Source organism: Simochromis diagramma, unplaced genomic scaffold, assembly GCF_900408965.1.
Source record: "Simochromis diagramma unplaced genomic scaffold, fSimDia1.1 OVJJ01000753.1, whole genome shotgun sequence".
In the NCBI taxonomy this organism is placed as follows: domain Eukaryota; kingdom Metazoa; phylum Chordata; class Actinopteri; order Cichliformes; family Cichlidae; genus Simochromis; species Simochromis diagramma.
The window spans coordinates 9,471,144-9,491,083 of record NW_024387523.1 but is presented as its reverse complement, the minus strand read 5'-3'; the positions used below and the strand labels follow the sequence as shown (position 1 = coordinate 9,491,083).

Sequence of the window (19,940 nt, the reverse complement as noted above, 5' to 3'; positions counted from 1 at the left end):
AAGAACAAGCACTGCAATTTCAACAGCACATCTCAGTTTTTCTACACGATAACGAGATGCTGCTGTAGTAAATAAAAATAAATCAGTATGCCTGTTTGGGCTTAAAATGTAAGAAATAAATATGAAAAATTACAGAAAAAGCTCTAGTACAGACTGCCCTATAATTATGAAACAGAAAATTTAAAAATCACTTAAAAGGAAAAAAAAGTGGACACACTGTAAAATACAAAACAAAACAAAAGACCTCCGGGAAATTTTTTATTTAAATTTTTGGACTTTTCTCTCATTTAATTTTTTACCTCTACTAAATCACTCTGAGACCCTGGGATGGTCTCTATCAGTGGATAAAGCTGTAAAACCTATTAAAATACATGTAAAAGTCCAAAATTTATGCTTTCCTTGACATTTTCCATAGGTGCCCAGCAGTGTTGGGGAGTAACGGAATACATGTACCGCCGTTACGTATTTAAAATACAAAATATGAGTAACTGTATTCCGTTACAGTTACCGTTTAAAAAGGTGGTATTTAGAATACAGTTACTTTGTTGAAATAAATGGATTACACTGCGGTACTTTCCTGTTTCATATTGTGGCGGGTCAGAACTGTTTGGGTTTTGTTTGACAGCTACGTTCTGTTGTTCCAGGCGGCAGCGTTACGGTTGCCATGGTTACAGGGCGACGCTCTCTCTCTCTCGCAACTGTGTGTTTCCTGGGTGAGAGATCACCTTTGTTGTTGTTGTTGTGCTAAGCTAACAGGCAGAATGCTACAAACGTAGCTCGAAAGAATGTAGCCTCATGGGCAGTGTAGTCCGTGTTGCAGGGAGAATGGACTGCCATACACGTTATGTGTCTGTGAGCAAGAGGAGGGAGAAAAAAGGATAATGGAAAGGTACGAGCAGTCTGTATTAGTCAGAGGTCCCTTTACTAAGGTTCGGAGCCGCGGACCTTCAGTAATGGTAATAAATCACACAGCAATGGTACATTCACGTAGTTGTAAAAAGCATGATAATATATTGAGTAATCCAAAATATTCAGAACACGTTACTGTCATTGAGTAACGTAACGGAATACGTTACAGAATACATTTTGGGGCATGTATTCTGTAATCTGTAATGGAATACATTTTAAAAGTAACCTTCCCAACACTGGTGCCCAGTGGGCTGGATTTCAGTCTTTGCTGGGCCAATTCTGGCCCTCGGGCCTTATGTTTGATACCCCTGCTCTAAACATCTATGCATCCACAAACACATGTTAGCTCTTTCCCGCTTGGTTGCCTATTAAGGGTAACCCTTTTTTTTCTTTCCTGAAGGGAGGGGTTTCCGTCTTGTTTCCGGCCCACTTCCAGAACTTCCAGTTTACTTACTGAAGCTACGCTCGGAAAAACTCGGAACCAATTGCAATGGTCGTTAAACCACATCTTTATTGATACACATGTTGAGGTGTCTTAATCCGTCATTAACTGCACCAATTAAAGGGAAAACATAAATGAGACAAAGAAGAAAACTGTCATGTGGTCTGATTAAAAACTTTTTTTTGGAAACTATGAAAGAAGCCAAAAGAGAGAGTCTTGGTTTTGGTATAAAGTTAAAAAGCCAGCATCCGTGATGGTATGTGGGTGAAATAGTACACTTCTGTAAAAGCTTCCTGCATGCTACATGCAGATTTTGGGAGCAAACCCATGCTACCATTCAGATATAATCTTTTTAGGGAAGGTCTAGTTTTTGTTTGTTTGAATATTATTAATTTATTTTTTTTTACAATAAGACAATGACAAAACACATTAAGCATGTATTAGAGCATTTAGAGCAGCATGGCTCTGTAGTACAAGAATCCAGTTGCAAAACCGGTGATTGCAGTCCAGACTCGTCACCCACTGAGAACATTTGATGCATTTCAAAATGAAAAATGCCACAAAGGAGCTCTGACTTGCTGAGCAGCTGAATTCCTACATCAAGCAAGAATAGGAAAATGGTTAGCAAATGCTCACAGTGTGCCGTTATAAGAAAAAGTGATGCAATGTAGTGGTAAACATACCCCTGTCCTGGCTCTTTTGACACATGTTGCAAACATAAAATACAACATTTGCATTTATTTAAACATTAGAGTTAAGTGATTTGCGCATTATTTGGTGCAGCGTGCTGTAACACACTCACTAATATCAGAATTACAGAACAACAAGAAAGTCAACGAGCCTTTTGAGTGTATTTCATATAAAACTGTAACAGCTCAAACCCTACGCTTTAGATCCGCTAACAGAGCGCACAGCGTGTTTCCAAATTCTTCTCTTGTCTTCACGTGTCCTACAAATGTTGCCTGTGATGTGTGTGCAGATTTGGACCCAAGGAGGAATACATGTATTTCATGAATGAGTTCCTGGAAATGGAGTGGGGCTCCATGCAGCAGTTTCTCTATGAGATTTCCAATTTGGACACTGGAGGAAACGCAGGAGGGTTCGAGGGCTACATTGACCTCGGAAGAGAGTTATCCATGCTCCACAGCTTACTGTGGGAAGTCATGGGCCAGCTTAGCAAGGTAGGTGGAATAACTCGATGAGTTCAAATAAACATTTAGTGTCTGTTTGAAAGTTGTTGTTAGTGGAAAGTGAACCATAGTTTTCTGACAAACACAGGAGAGCAATCAGCGTTCTAAAAACTGAGATATAATTGGTTTTTATAATTAAACTCCAACTTCCTCTCACAGTCCACAGACATGCATCGGGTTAAGTGAACTGGCCATATGTGTGAATATGAGCATGAATTGTTGTCTATCTTTGTGTGTTAGCCCTACAAGACTTGTCATCTGTCCACCTCTCGCCCTGTGGTGGCCCTCTGAATCCGTAAACATGTCAGGAATTGTGCAATGCTCAATTTCCTGATAGTTAGCTAGCTGAATGGAGCTGTCAATAAGACCCCTGAGTGAAAGGATGCAAGTTATAAATGAAAGCTGGAACACACAATTAAAACCCCCCAAAAGACTGATGTGATGTGTGGACTGGCTGCATGTTTAATAAAGTAGAATATGAGTCAGTTTCATTGAATCTCTAATAAATATTTATTATAGCTTTAAGATATTTGTATGGCAATTTCCTGTCTCTGCGCCCTTTTTAAAATCACTCCCTGTCAAGCCTTCACCAGCAGTATAATGAATTAAAACCTAGCTCATCAATACACAAGATAATTCCTTTTACCTTTTTATCTCGTCTTTTTTCCAGTTGGATCTTTCTTCCAGTTGGCAGTGCTGCTAAAACATGGTCAATAAAATAGCCTGCAGCGGGAAAATAAAAAAGAGTGTGGGAACTGCTGTTTGCAACCATTTGAGCTTTTTGTCTATTCTTGATTTTGAAAACCTGTCCGTTCTGCAGGATGCTATACTCAAACTTGGACCCCTGCCTCGACTGCTGAACGACATCAGCGTCGCTCTGAGGAACCCGCAGCTTCACATGCCGACAAATCACCAGCCGGATCGACCGAAGGACAGACTCTTCTCCCGCCCGTCCTTCAATCGTCTTATGTCCTCTGATTTCCAAAGTCTTATGATGCGTGACTTAAACAGGTACCTTCTTGTGTTTGTGTTTTTTCTTGTCAGCGATTCTGGACATGAAAATATATTTGCATACACCCAAAGGGAACAAAGCCACAGCAGGATCAGTCCCCGCTGTGACTCTATCAAGACAATATATATTATGCTCACTCAACCCACATAAAGACAGTTTCACAAGGGTGTAATTAGCAACAACACATAAAAAGGCCAAGAATACATAATAAGAGAGTTTTTATTAGCTCAGGACTACACGGGTGTATTTCTAAGAGCCTCTAATGCTAATGCTAATGCACCTCTTCAGGCTTTTAAAGTATTTTATCAATCAGTAAATGTGGGCACCATCTGTTCCCAGACTCTCCTGCCTAAGCTTTTTTCCCTGTGTGCTTTCATTCATGCTAGCGCTGTCAGATTGTCAAGAGACTGTTGTGCCATGACTGCCTGTCTAAATGGCCCTTTAACGTGAATAACAGTGATTACATTTTGTGGCGCATATTTTGTGTTTGTTAAACGCAAAGTGCAGTCATGTGAAAAGAACATTTACACACGACTGTGCAATAAGTACACCCTTACTGCTTACACAGGAGGGTAAGTAGCAGTCAGCTGCTGCTAATCAAAGGTACCTGATTGACTGATTATCAGCAAGTGTGATCAGCTTTATGAAAGTTTGTTGGTCTGGAGCATTCAGGTGTGTGTTAAACGCAATGCTGGAAACTTATTTTTAGTTTCTCTGCACAAAGAACAAAACAAAAAGTTACATCTTAGTGTCTACAGGCCTCAGTTAGCATGTCAAATGTTAAAATTCATGACAGTACAATTAGAAAAAGATTGAGCAAGAACAAGAAAATGTCCTTTTGACTGATGAGACCAGAATGAGATGTTTAAATGTAATGCACAGCCCCACATTTGGAGAAAACCAAACACAGCATCTCTGCAAAAAGAACCTCATACCAACTGTTAAGCACGACAGTGGAGTGGTGATGATTTGGGTTTGTCCTGTGGACACATGTCCTGGGCACCTTGCAGTCAGTGAATCAACCATGAACTCGTCTGTATACCAAAATATTCTAGATTTGAAAACGAAATTGGGTCATGCAACATAACAATGAACACTAAGCAGAGCAGTGAATCTCTAAGAGAGTCCAGACCTTAATCAGACTGAAATGCTGTGATGAGACCTTAAAAGAGCCGTGCATGAAGAAATGCCTGCAAACTTCAATGCAGCATCGTAAAAAAAAACCAGAAAAAAAAAAACCAGTGGGCCCAAAATCCTCCACAATGACTGCATTTAAATTCACCTTACCAAACATTTTATTTGTTAGGGAGGAGACCAGAACTAAAACTGTAAAAATTCATTTAAAATCTGCTCATTGCAAATTTAAGAGGACAGTGATGAAACACCTGGAAAGTCAACATCAGGAATGACATACCTGCCGGCGTTAACCCCAAGAGGTATCACACTGACAGAAATCATTCGTCGGATTAGATAATTGTTTTTTTTTTTCTATAGTATATACTGTACTCTCATAGTTGTAATGCATGACTTGCTACAAGACCTCTAGTGTCTAGTAGGAAAATAAAATCAGTCCGCCAAAATCGAAAACTAAGACTTTTCCCATAAATACTCCCTACGTATACAGTTTTTATTTATTTATTTTTTTTGTACTTCAGATGGGGTGTGGAAATTATGGTTCTAGAGTTCATTTTGTGTGTCACCCATTCTACCCTGCTGGATCACTGACTACTGAAAAACTCACTTTTATTTAGTTTCAAATGTGAGATTTCAAATTCGACTGCTACACTTTGGAAAAAATTTAAGCTATTTATCTGATTATTCAGATTTATATATATATATATCAGTTTAAATCAAACAGGGGTTACAATATTAAAATACCTCCTTTGTATCAAGGAAAAAAATTTGCCAGCTCTGCAGTTGCTGGACTGCTGAACTGCTCTACCACCTGAGCCAAAGCCACATGACAATCAAATGGGATAATCGAAGATAATGAGCAGAAATATCTTGATGGAGCTCTTTGGTAAGGTGTCTGTTTAATTTTTTCTTTAGTTCAATAGACATCTCTCGCCTGCCGTCCCCCACTACTGGAGTGTCAGCTGTAGAATCCCTCACGTCTAACCTGAACATGAGGCGGCACGCTGAACGCGACCTTCGCTCGTCGAGGGAAGTGTTCTATGTGACCCGCCCACCCCTGGCTCGATCAAGCCCTGCGTACTGCACGAGCAGCTCGGACATCACAGAACCTGATCCGAAGGTACTGTGGGTCAGTCACCTTGCATGTGTGATAAATTTCAAAAATCTTTTTTTTTCATGGATGCCAGACTGCCACACTTGTTCATACCACCCAGGAGAAACAACAAACTGCTAATGACTCTATTAGAGTCTGAGAAATTCAGACCTGTTAACAGTCAGTGGTGTCCCATGTCGGACAACAAATTGGTTGGTTGTTCGTTATTTAAAAGGGACAGTCCACATTAGTAACCATATCTATGAGCTTCAGATTGGTCCCAGAGCTGTTTTTCCCATCTATAGGTCTTGACAGATGGTCATCCTAAAAACAACATATAGGCATATATTTTCTTTGCCATGAGCCAAAAAAAGCTATTTATTAGTATCTATGCTTCTCTTTGGTGCTGTATTGTTTTCTTCTGTCTCTCAGGTCCACAGTGTAAACAAAAGTGTGTCTATGATGGACCTTCAGGACTCTCGTATGAACAGCATTTCCAACCTGAACTCTGTGGGAGACATGCTCACCTCCTCTCAGGCCTCCATCGCAGGTCTCGGCCACAGCTTTGGGAACCTCGGCGGTCCTCTTCGTATGGGCGGGCATTTGCCGAGTGGTTCAGCGGGCTCTGGTCTGAGAATAAGCCAGATGGGTCATGTAGGGGGCCCGACCGAATCCATCTCTCAGCAACAGCAGCAGGCGGCAGCAGCTATGCACTTCCCCCTGTCTTTCCAGAACCCACTATTCCATCTGGCCGCCCAGAACTCCCCGGCTCAGTCGGCCCAGCCTCCCCCTCCTCTTCTCCTCGCCCCTGAGCCTGAGAATGGCCATCACGACTACCCACCGGCCTTTGGCAACAGTGCTTTCTCTCGCAGCGAGGACTTGTCCGCCCTGCGGTCACAGAGCAGTCTGGTACAGCCGAGCATCGTCCACTCACACAGCTACAGTGATGATTTCACCCGGCAGAATCAGAGCAATGACTATGCCTGGCACCAGCTGTCGCTGCAGGTTCAGGTAGGAGTCTAATTTTTCCTGACACATAGAATAAGAAAGTTTGATGTTTCTTTGGCTTTCATAAATAACAGCAAAACATATACAGTTAGGCTCATAAGTATAGGGACAGTGACTACATTTTTGCAGTTTGCTTCTGAAGACAGCTACAGTGGATTTTAAATTAAATAATCCATAATACGTGATTTAAGTCCAGAGTTTGGGCTTTAATTCAAGGGATTTAACAAATGTATGTCATTAACTGTTTAGGAATTTGCAGCCATTTCTATACATCAAAAAAATTAGACTGGAAAATTTTTAAATATGAGGATTTTTTTGAGTTTTCAAAGATTATATGGTGGCTCATCTGATGCTTTTTGATTTTTCTGATCTCATATGAAGCAAATCTCTTAGAGGACTTACTATTTAAGCTGCTTTAGCCTGACAACAGTTGTATTTGCAAGCCACTTTGCAACCTCCTCCTTTCATGCCACCTTTATCTGTTGTCATCAGTGTTTTCATTGTTTTACATGCATGTTTTGCGTCTGCTCTTCTTGGAGATGTCAGAGTGGATTTAAAGCATTAAATAGTACTGCACCCCTCTGTTTCTTAAAAGAATATATTAATTTAAAAAAATATATTATAAAAGTTACATAAACAATGCATTTGTGCTGGCTATTTTTGTTAAAACGGGTATCATTTTGTGTTGTAATACAGCAATGTGCAAATGTCTGGAGTAACACTTTGTTTCTTTATATTTTTGCTTCCAAGGAGCCAGACTTTCTTTTTTTTTTTTCACTTTTTCTCAAAAATGGTCTTGAGTGGTACTTCATCAGGCTTTCTTTGGACTTTGAAAATGGTCAGGTACAAGGACTGAACTGAAAATGAGTGAAAAAGAAACCGGAGGAGTGTTTTGTTTGGTTTTTGTGATTCACTTAACTCTAAACTATGAATCATTAAGGCATAAAAAGGCACCTTACTCAAGGGATAAACCAGTGTTTTCTACACACAACATATAACTTAGCAAAAAAATAATTTAAATGTTATATTTTGCCATTTTGTTACTTTGTTTTTATAGACACATCATTTGTTCCCTGTATTTAAATCAGTGAAAAATGCCAAAGATAACGCAATTTGTCAGGCCCAAAAGCAAAATATTTTTGCAACAACAAGGTGATTCCCAAAGACTGATTAGCTGTAACCTTGGCATATCTTAGCTTGGTGTGCAGTGCGTCCTTAAAAAATCTGAGGAAACTGAACAAGAGGAAAACAGAAAAAGAAGCGGTAGGCCTAAAAAATTATTTGCAAAAAATGAACAGTATCTGAAGAAACGGGGAAAATATCCAGCAGAGAGCTAACACAGGACCTGAAGGAAGTATCTGGGCCTTCAGTTTAACTACTGTTCATCAGAAATAGTTTCGGTGGAAGGGTGACTGTGAAGAAGCCATTATTAAAGAAAGGAAACATGGAGAAAAGACTTCGGTATGCCAGATTACACAACTGGACTGAAAATCAATGACAACAGGTCCGATTGAGTAAAGAATTTGTAATTTTTTGGTTCAAGTTATCGTCATTATATATGGACGAGCTCAGGGGAGTGACAACCATGAGGGTCTACAGTCATCTGTAAAACATGGTGGAGGCTCTGTCATGGTTTGAGGCTACATTTCTGCCACTGGTGTTGCAGATTTGGTTAAAATTGATAGACATGCAATGTTATCTGGAAACCAGCCTTATTTTTCAGCATGATCCCAAATGCACTGCCAATGCAGTAAAAGCATACCTGGATAGAAAAACTCACAATGGCACACTGTCAGTCATGGATCTTGGCATAAAACAGAATAAAAGGCAGCAGATATCCAAAAAGAGCCGTGAATGTCCATCAAGAAACCTGGAGAACTATTCATGCCGATTACTTAAAGAAATTATAATAAAGCTTTGTCAATTAGTTAAGGCTGCATTAAAGAATAACCATGGTCATACCGAACACTGACTTTTAAGCTCATTAGAATTATATAGCAATTTTTACCTCATATATTGCATTTCCATGTATTTCCATGTTTGAATAAATGCTTCGCCAATTTCCCACTTTCCTAGCAAATATAGAGCAACAGGAGGTGATTCAGAACAGTTGCACAAGTTTTTTGTTTTTTTTAATTCCCTAAATATATGATTTAAAATATCACTACTGCGTCTTTTGCATGTTGTGATGAGGACGGCCACAGCCAAGCTCTGTTAAAAAAGATCTGTATTGTTTTGGTTGTTTTTTTTGTAATTCCCAGCCAAATTGCCTAACATACTTAGAGGCTTGCCATTTATTCTTAGTGTGAGTTTAACACCTCGACTGAGTCACTGAATTCAGATTAGCAGTTGGAGTCCATTAGGTCCTCCTTGCACTTTTGTTTTCGCTGTGTTGAGACTGGTTGTCAGATTGCATATAAAGCTCAAATGTTTTTTTGTTTTGTTTTTTTAAATGGCCCTTTCCTGAGCTGCATGATATGCAAATGTGACAGAAACCTAAGGGTACTTGACAGGCTACAGACAACGCACTGAAGTATCATTCACTCGCCTGCTCTGCTGAACTTTATAGAGCGCTTGACATCCATCACACACTGTGTCCTCATTTCGACACTAGCTGGATACTCGCGGTCGGTCAATAGGGCAGGAAAAAGTGTTGAAATGCAGATACTACGCGGGTAGTTATTAATCAGTCTGTGTCGTAAGATTGAAAACTTGAGTTGAAGCAATTAAGTTAAACTGCCATTTGTTTAATAGAGTTTAGAGATTCTCGCATTTTACAAAAAATGTAAATGAAACGGCTTGTAGTGAACTTTTTGGCTTTTTGGGGCTGTTGATCCATCACAGTGACAAGTTTACTATGACATCTGTGTAAAATGATAGCGTTTAATGACGGTGTCATGTAGTTGAGCTATTTCTGTCCTGATGCGTGGGTTTTAATGGAACAAACATCACAAGCCTCCTGCGTATTAATGCAGATGGTGTAATCAGGAGAGTGCTTTATGAATTCATTACCTTTCGTTCTATCCATCTATCTGTTTATTCATATGCATACGTCTGATGTTTTAACACTAAATGGCTATTCATGACCATCCACACCTCTCGGGTTAACTGGGGCGGGTGTGTTTATGTCTCCAGTGTCAGAACGAAACATCAGCTTTTGGTGGTTATATACTCACCTGAAGGCCGAACCCAGAAACCCTGGGTTTCAATTAATATGTGTGGCACTGAGGTAGTAGCCATTAAATACAGAGCAAAGTAAAGGTTAAAGACAGGCTGATGTCCAATCAGCTGCTTTTGTGTTTTCACATGCACCTCTGTTCAACAAGTCAGAAAGGTTGAGTGAGTATTATTAATTATTTGCCTTTATTTCTCCTCTTCTCTTAGGAGTCTCTTCAGCAGCAGCACCTGATGGGCGTCACATCTCAGACACCCACAGGCACAGGCACGCCTGCATCTTTGGCCACGCCTCCCACCACAGTCCATCCTGTCCGCCAGACATCCATCGCCGCCCAGCACCTCAAGTCCCAGCGGTCCATTAACACCCCGGCCACTTCCACGCCTCCAAAGGTCCGTCCTCAGAGCAGAAACCTCCTCCTTAACTCTTCTGAAACAAACTCGAGCGGCAGTCAGCCAAAATCCCGGCAGGCTCAGCAGCAGCCACAACAGCAGCAGCAGCAGACGCAGCAGCCGACGGTGCAGACGCAGCAGGACGGGCAGCTGTCAGTGACAGACAGTCCGGCTCCTGGGCTCCCGTACCAGACGAGCTCCGCCAAAGAGAACCAAGTCCCGCCGGCAGGCGCAGAGGAGGCAACGGACACGCCCACAAAAAGCACCAAGAAGCCTCAGCAGTCACAGCTGCAGCCGCCACAGCAGCATCTGCTCAAGCCAGTCGTCAATAAGCAGGTGAGTTTCAAAACAAAAAAATATACACAAGAATCACTGTTAAATGTCATGGGACAGAATCTAACTACTTAGACCAATACGTGCTTGTTTCAGGGTTCTCAGTCCACTTTGAACACCCCGTCCCTGAATGAGCGGACGGTTGCCTGGGTGTCCAACATGCCACATCTCTCTGCTGACATCGAGAGCCTGCGGCCGGACCGTGAGGGCCAACTCAAAGAGTACTCAAAGAGTATGGATGAGTCACGGCTGGAAAGGGTTAGCAATTTTTCCCCCCCCCTACACCTCTTCAAATAATATACATATCTCACATGTTCTGATTACTGGAAGCTAAAAGTGTGAAACTGGGGTCATCATAGTTTTCTGTGAAGTGTTGGGTGTTTGTTAATCTTCATTTCCATTTGGTAAATAAAGAAAATTTAAGGTGTTGTGGAGTTTAATAAGGATAGATTGATAGAGTTTGATCTAATATCATTGACAAAACCAGTGCTTGTCCAGGTTTGACATTGCTGATCACATTGTAGTGATGTCATAGTTTTGCGATGTGGAAGCACCGTCACACCAAATTGTGCCTCTAACCCCATAACCCTAACCTTACCTATAGCCCCGTAACCCTGTTTTTCATTTTTTTTTATAGTACACATCTAGCTCAATGTGTGGCTTATGGGAATAAAAGCTTAGTTTTAAGGTTGTTTGAACAACCTGTATGCTGTTGTATACTGTTTCATAACACATTTTCTAAAGGACTCAGAAGGACTTCCTGAAAACAACATTTTGGCCTTGAAAACCACTTCAGCTTTTATACACAACAAATAAAATGCTGGTCACTGTGTCCCCAGTGCTTGGTGTTGTCCCCAACACCAAGCACACTCATATGCTCACTGTAGTCATTTATTGAAATTTCAGTCATTTGACACATTTTAAGATTGTTTGTTTCTTTACAGCATTGCTTCAGTTGATTCAGCTTGACAAACCTGGATTCTTCCGTTTTTTGGCTGTTGGTTCTGTTGTAGATTTGCTGTGTTTGGGATCATTGTCCTGCTGCATGACCCAATGTGGGCCAAGCTGTAGCTGTCAGATAGATAATCTCATACGTGACTCCAGAATACTTTGGTGTACAGAGGAGTTCATGGTTGACACAGGCTACGTCCACACGTACCCGGGTATTTTTGAAAACGCAGATTTTTCTATGCGTTTGCACCTTTCGTCCACACGTAAACGGCGTTTTCGGTCACTGAAAACGGAGATTTTTAAAAACTCCGGCCGGGGTGGATATTTTTGAAAACTCAGTTTTTGCATTTACGTGTGGATGAGAAAAACAGAAAACGCAGAAAACACAGCGTCAAAGGTGTGCGCCTTTTTTGACGTCACACTGTGCGCCACGTTATTGTTTCGGTGAAATGAATTTCTACAATACTGTTACTGTTAATTGTACTCTCTGTAGTTTTTACATGCTTACATATACACACATAGTTACTGTCCCTCCACACATACCACTCGGTTCTGCTTCTATGCTCCATCCTTGTTTACTATTTCCCACCAAGGCTTCTAGACTTCTGATTGGCCAACATTTCTACACGGTTAGGAATATATCGCCACCTGTTGCTTTGGCATGTTCCTAGCAGCGTTTTCCTTCATTTCTGCGTTTACGTGTGGACGGGATTATTTTTTAAAACGAAAACGGAAAATCTCCGTTTTCAAAAATACCCGTGTACGTGTGGACGTAGCCTCAGTTAATGCAATGTGTTTAGGCTCTGTGGCTGCAAACCAGCACAAATTATCACCCTTCCACCACCATACTTGACAGCTGGTATGAGGTGTTTTGTGCTGGTGTTTGGTTCCTGCGAAACGTGGTGCTGGTCATTATGGCCAGACATCTGCACTTTGGTCTGGTCTGTCCAAAGGGTTTTGTTGTGAAAGTATTGTGGTTTATTCTTTCTAGAGAAAACAGGCTTTCTTCTGGCAACCCTTCCAAACAAACCGTACTTGTTCAGTCGTTTTCAAATTTTATTGTCATAAACTTTAACATCTAACAGGATAACTGCGGCCTGTAAAGTCTGAGATGTATCTCTTGGGTTTTTTGTCATTTCACTGAGCATTTTGCCATTTGACCTTGGGATGAAATAGCTGGGACATCCACTCGGAGGAAGATTTTGGCATTGTGTTAACTAATACCTGAATGCACCAGACCAGCAAACTGCCAGAACTTCTGCTTTTCTAGAAGAGCTCACAGTTGTTGAAGATTAGTTAATCAAGTGCATTTGATTAGCAGCACCTGCCCTCTGCTTACCCTCTTAGTTCCTATAGAAGCTTTAAAGATGTACTTAGTTTTTTATAGGGCTGTAAAGGTGTCATCCTTGTGTAGCCATGAATCACTTTGATCACTGCTGTCACATTCTGACCACTTGTGCATCTGCGATGTGTGTTGGATCTCCTTCATTGTGTGTCTGATCAGGACCCTTTAACTGAAGTTTAATTTAGAAGAAGCAGCTGTGCAGATTCAAATTTCTTATAAAGAAATTTTGGGGCGACCGTGGCTCAGGGGGTTGGGAAGCGCATCTGTAACCGGAAGGTCGCCGGGCTCTCTGTCCTGGTCGTTGTGTCCTTGGGCAAGACGCTTTACCCTACTCCCCACTGGTGTTGGCCAGAGGGGCCGATGGCACGATATGGCAGCCTCACCTCTGTTAGTCTGCCCCAGGGCAGCTGTGGCTACAACCGTAGCTGCCTCCACCAGTGTGTGAATGCAAGAGTGAATGAATAGTGGCATTGTAAAGCGCTTTGGGTGCCTTGAAAAGCGCTATCCAATCCATTATTATTATTATTATTATTATTATTATTATTATTATTATTATTATTATTATTATTATTATAAAGCATGGTGATGACTGAATATTGTGTTTCTGTGTTTAAAAAATAAAACAATCACAAAAAATGCAATATTTTTTTAAAGTCAATGAATGCGGGAGGACTGTTGTATGCTGGCATCTGTCACAGCTGAGGTCGTCAACCAAATGTTCTCCCTCAGATGCCTCATAATGTTTAGGATACTGCGCTGACAGATTGGCCCTGAGGGTACAAATTGTACAACACAGTGAAAATCAACAAAAAGACAAACTGGTGTGTGAGGATCTTTCATTTCTGTGTGGATCGGTTGAATCAGACTGATGCAGAATTTGATATTTGCTCTGTGCACAAGTTTGAGTTCCCTTGTGAAATCGCACATATGCACAAATGGTCAGAACAGGACTTGTAAAAATAGCAGCCACGCTGGAAGCAGCCCAGAGGTGCACAAGGAGATGACCTCAAATGGAAGATTGGCTAAATATAAAAAGAGTGCAGTTGATTTTTATACATATGCATGCTTCTCTTGCCTCCAGATTGGAGCTTTAACACAATTATGCAGGGGTATTGGCAGAAAGCATTTTGTATAATGAATAACTCCCACACTTGCGCCTATTTTAGAAACAATGCAGTGCTTAAGAGATTGAAACTGGTGCACATTAAAGCCCAACACTACTCCACTTCACATTTATCCCACTTGTTGCTCAGCATAAAAGAGAACTGAACAACAAAGTGTCGTCTCCATGGATAAAATCACTCATCATTCAGGATTTTTTTTTCCTGAATACCAATAATGACATGAGTGAAGTGCAATTATTTCATTCATTCTTTCAGGTTAGAGAATACGAAGAAGAAATTCACTCGTTAAAGGAGCGACTGAAGATGTCTCATCGCAAACTTGAAGAATACGAGCAGCGACTTCTGTCGCAGGAACAACAGACCAACAAGATCCTGCAGCAGTATCAGAACCGCCTGGAAGACAGCGAGCGCCGCCTGAAGCAGCAGCAAATGGAGAAGGACTCTCAAATCAAAGGCATCATCAACAGGTGATTAGTGTGGCGTTCAAGCTCAGGCTGGTAGACGTGAGGCTGTGCCAGTTACTGCTGGGCTTCATCGCGCTAATGAGATTTATCACACTGATATACATTTTTTTTTAGTTGGCTCGCACACGTTGTTATTAAATTCATGAAATAACCAAAACTTTAAGTCAACACTAAGTTTCAAAATAATGCCCAACATCACAATAAAATATCTAACTGTAAAGTGGAGTGCGATGAAACAGAAATGGTGCTTTTAGCATGGGTTACACTCAACACTCATTGGACCTGGTCAGATAAAGACTTCTGTCATTAGCAGTCCATTTTGTTTAAAAGCACTGCGAGCTGTAGACTGAAGCTCTAAAAGGTGGTTAAAAGATGGTCACCAGCTTCTCTAGGTTTCCAGAAATTGCCTCTAGCTGTTCTGAAGCTCAGAATAACACCGCTCGGCTGAGTGGAGGAAGCAGCATTAAATGCCATTCGAAACTAAACTCAAAGACCTTCACAAACTATGACTAAACATTAAGTACTGAAATGCAGCTTGCGTCATGCCACATGTATCATTGTTCAGCATTTTGGGAAACATGTTCTCTTTCTTTCTTGTAGAGAGTTTAGAGAGAAGATTGGAGAGAGTTAGCATTAGCTTAACCGTAGCGTTAGCATTAGTTTTTAGATTTCTGTTGGTTTTTTTTTTTTTTTATAGGATTCAGAGGATTTCACTATGTATTTCTTACTTACTCACTTACTTTTGAAAACTCTTTACACCAAGCCAAACGCCCTCTGCTTTGACTCTGTGGAATTTTTGTGTAAAATCAACTGATCGTCACCTTTTGTGTATTCATCCACCTATTTTTACGCATGTTACACAGCACATACAGTGGATACTGCACTGTGCAAATGTTTTGAGGCGCTGCTCATTTCTTTATATTTTGCCTGGAAAAATGGTAAATAGATGTAGCAATTAACAGAGTTAATATAATTTTAACCCCCCTGCCCCTTTATTCTTCAACACAGCCTGAACCCCTTGATGCAGCTTTCATGTCCTTTCTTTAAGTAGTCTTCATGAATAGTTCTACAGTCTTCTTGAAGGACATTCAGAGCTCTTCTTTGGATGTTGGCTGCTTTTTTTGTTCTGTTTTCTGTCAACATGATCCCACACTGCTTTATAATGTTAAGGTCCAGGCTCTGGGGAGGCCCATCCATGACTGATAGCATTCCACTGTGTGTTTTTCTATCCAGGTAGGCTTTTACTGCATTGGCAGTGTGTTTGGGATCATTGTCATGCTAATAAATGAAGCTGTTGCTGTTATGATGTCCAGATAGTATTGCATGGCACCTCAAAACTAATATTACCTATCTCAGTTTTCATGCGATCTCTAATAACGCTATCTTAAATTCTGAATATTTATAGATGACTGTAGACATTTATCTCAAATTTGAAATTTACATTCATCACTCCTTAAGACCTGTTGCCATACCTCAGCCTTTTCTTCCTGCTTACCTTCCTTAAGAATGGCTTCTTGACAGCCACTCTTCTATTCAGATTATTTATGATGAGGCTTGAGTGAACAAACAATAGACTGACCAAAGGTCCAGATGCATCTCTCACTTCCTGTGTCAGTTTTTTGCTGGATTTTTTTCCCCGTATGTCTTAAGGATGAGACTTTCAGATACTGTTCATCTGCTGTTGATGTTTTTTAGGCCTGACGTCTCTTTTTTTTTTTGTCAAGGAGATATCAAGGAGAGATTTTCCTCAAAGCTCTTTTAGGAATCACCATTGTGGTTCAACGATAATATTCTATGCCTCTCAAAAGGTGCAATCTTTGGCATTTTTCATAAATTCAACAGAAAAAAATGAGAACACACTGCTAGTAACAACGTTCCTGAAGAAACCATTTCAAATTGGTTCTTTGATAAGTTGTCTATGATGTGTAGACACAACACTCATTCATCCCTTGAGTTTCTATGTTTCAGTTATGCTTGAATAAAGATCACTTTTTAAAAAATCAAGAAAGTCGGCCTCCTTCAAAGCGAAAGATAAAGAAATGAGGGTTCACTCAAGCCTTATGCACAGTATGGCATAATCACAAGTATTCTTCTTTTAGCTGCTCCCATTAGGATTAGCCACAGTGGAACATCTGCCTCCATCTCATCCCAGCACTCTGCATGTCCTCCTCAGCTACATCCATGAACTTCCTCTGTGGTCTTCCTCTTTTCCTCCTGCCTGGCATCTCCATATTCAGCGTCTCTTATCCGATGGATCTACAATCCTCCCTCTGCACATGTCCAACCATGTCAGTCTTGCCTCTTTGGAAAGCTCAACCCGAGCTATCCTTCTGAAGTAGTCATTTCCAATCTTGTCCATTCTGGTCCTTTCCAATGAAAATCTTATCTTCAGCTGTTCCACCTCCACCACTTGTCTTATAGTTAGTGCCACCAACTCCAAGCCTCCTCTCAGCCTAACTTCAACAACTCTTTCCCATATCTTCATGCTATGGCTCATGAGCTTTATTCCACCCCCTGTAGTTATTACATCTCTTCTCATCGCCCTTGTTCTTTAAAACTGGTTCTAGTGCATGTCTTCTACATTCCTTAGACATCTCATGTGCTAAAATCGAGTTAACCACTCTGGTCAATAAATGCTCTGCCCTCTCTCCTAGATATCTCCACATCAAATATGTCAACCACCTTTGTACTCTTCATCCAACACTGTGCAGGATTCTTCCTTCTTCAACTTCCATCACTTAATCTTTGTCTTTACTCACTTCCTCTTCTCGATTGTGTGTCAACCTACACACTGCCATTCGATGCTCCCCTGACACCACCTTGCAGAGTCGTATCTGTTTCACATTGCACCTTCTGCATAAGATGTAGTCCACCTATGTACACGCCACTCTTATACATACATGCTGTATATTCACAAGTATGCAAGGCTGAAATTTTGGGAGCACTGCATGAAACAAAATGCATTAAAGAACGAAGGAAACAGATTTATTATAGATGTGCCACTAGTGCATTAGACTAAAACATCCCATCTGTGCGAGTGGTTAGACTTTAATGGTCCGTTCCCACCTAATGTGTCATTCGTCACAAAAACTGCAGGAAAATTAAAAAAACTAACAGCGAGGGAGACCGTTCATATTGGCTGTGCATAACCTGTAATCGGAGGTTTATTCACCAATCAGCAGCTGGCTCTGTTTAATAAGTCCAAGAAAGGGTATGAAGAGTGTAGTACTAAAAAAAGAAAAAAAAATATATGCATATATGTAAAAATTACACACTTGTCCTGTGGGTGGCCTAGTATCTTTCAAGCTTTTATCCTCTACCAGAGGCCTGCGCAGTATCTTAGCTGTTCCTAGGACTGCGCTCTTCTGGACAGAGATCTCGGATGTTGTTCCTGGGATCTGCTGGAGCCACTCGCCCAGTTTGGGAGTCACTACACCGAGTGCTCCGATTACTACTAGGACCACTGTTACTTTCACCCTCCACATCTTCTCAAGCTCCTCTCTCAGCCCTTGGTATTTCTCAGGCTTCTCATGTTCCTTCTTCCTGATGTTGCTAACACTTAGTATGACTACATCTATCCGGCTGCTATATATCAGCAGTAAAAGACTGATGGGGTATTGGTGAATGCCATAACTACAGAACGAGGTGACATTAGAGTTTAAAACTGATACCATAGGTGCATCTACTAAAACTCATTATTATTCTGAGTTTGATTCTCAGTGTTCTCAAATTTAAGGACAGAGGTCAAGTTTTCTAATAATCTTGTGAGTTTGATGAAGAAAAAGGTAGGATTTTGAAATTGATATCATAATTGCATCTACCAGGGGGCTGAGGAGAAGCACTGGGAGCTGCCAGTATTTTCTTTAATTTTGTTTTTGCAGTTTTCCACCATTTGAGATGTGACTCGCATACAAAGCATCATTATTGTTCTTGTTTTATTTTTGTTTTTCTCCTTTCTCCACATTGGTTAAATGGCATCAGACTTTTGTTCCCACAGGGTACCGTTTACTTGCTGAGTAGAGTCGAGATAATCTCAAACCTTCAAACAGAAAGCAAATTAGGCATAATTCCCAAATGTGGTACATTTAAATATAACTAATGCCAGAAACTTCACACCCATTAAACTAGAATATCAATGTAAACACCTCTGGTGTGGTTATGTGTCAAGTTATTTAACACTCATTGATTTTACTGTAGTAAGTATTAAAAGGAGGAGGAAACCAGGCCAGAATAACAAAGATGATAGCTTTGGGGCAAATACTACTTGGAATGAAGTTGAGTTTATAACTAATGAGATGCTGGTGTACCACAATAAATTCCTTTCTGAAAGCTACATTTTTACAAAATGCACAAAGCTAACATGTCATCTCATTGGGTTGAAACCATATGAAAAGATGGGTGTACACTTAACCGTCTTAAACACACTCATTTCACAAATTCTCTATCTCCGCAGTTGAATGTGAACTTCCTCAGTAGCTGAATCAGAGCCTCGGGAGGCTCTGATTCAGCTTCAGGCAGCTCTGAGGATAGCTGAATGTGCCCACAAACATGTCAAGACCTTAATATCATCATATGGCCGCATAATCCTACAGTAAAAATGAAGAACACCGGCTTCATTATTCTATTTTTGTCAACCGGTATGTTTGTTTCTATTTCCCTGTTGTCAGACTCATGGCTGTGGAAGATGAGCTGAGAGGGGGTGCCATTCCTGATATTAAGCCTCGAATCCTCACAGACCAGGTTTGTGCCTGTGTCTACCTCTTTTATCATCCCTATTCGCTAATCCAGTCATGTCCTAAAACACTTTTGCTTCATTCTTGCATCACATCCAGAGCATTTGCCGCAAAGCCAGTGCAGGGGAAAAGTTTGCAGCTGTCATACACGCCGCTTATCCCCATCTTTCAAAAGTACATATGTCACATCTGAAATCACATCTTACCATTTACTGCACACGCCTGAAGGGGGAATGGCGCTGATTCTCAAAATCAACACCTGGGGTTTATGTACTGAGTGTGTCTATGTGAAGGAATAGCACGTCTTCAACACAGAAACCGAATGTTATTTACCACAAAAACACGCATTCATCATTAGAAAACCTTGACTGTGACTCACCAGCAGCATCACAGTAATCCTTCAGGGCTTGGTTTCATGAATGCACCATGTGGGCTGAATGGTGACGCAGGTGAAGAGGCTGCGCGCGGCTGCTGAGTTAGTGCCGAAATGTGCTGTACTTAAAAATATACTGTCACCTTCTTTTGAAGCTCTCGGTGTCAGGAGCAAACAGTAAAAATAGCCTCTCGAAAATACAGACCACACATAGAAAGCTTCAATGGGCCTGCTGTGAGATTGTAAATGTTTTTACACCAGA

General features: G+C 40.9%; 1 protein-coding gene across 8 annotated transcripts in view; it reads left to right on the top strand.

Annotated features, from left to right (window-relative positions):
• Window positions 1-19,940, top strand: part of LOC120727218 (ras/Rap GTPase-activating protein SynGAP-like) — a 56,774-nt gene that overhangs the window by 31,430 nt on the left and 5,404 nt on the right. For 5 of the 8 annotated variants that reach the window (XM_040021421.1, XM_040021423.1, XM_040021415.1 and 2 more), the window contains 8 exons: window positions 2,331-2,532; window positions 3,362-3,552; window positions 5,603-5,816; window positions 6,213-6,791; window positions 10,173-10,691; window positions 10,785-10,946; window positions 14,364-14,575; window positions 19,240-19,312. In XM_040021421.1, the coding sequence (XP_039877355.1) occupies window positions 2,331-2,532; window positions 3,362-3,552; window positions 5,603-5,816; window positions 6,213-6,791; window positions 10,173-10,691; window positions 10,785-10,946; window positions 14,364-14,575; window positions 19,240-19,312 (2,152 nt within the window). The remainder of the gene's footprint in view (window positions 1-2,330; window positions 2,533-3,361; window positions 3,553-5,602; window positions 5,817-6,212; window positions 6,792-10,172; window positions 10,692-10,784; window positions 10,947-14,363; window positions 14,576-19,239; window positions 19,313-19,940) is intronic. The other 3 variants (XM_040021419.1, XM_040021416.1, XM_040021420.1) reach the window with 2 other exon arrangements.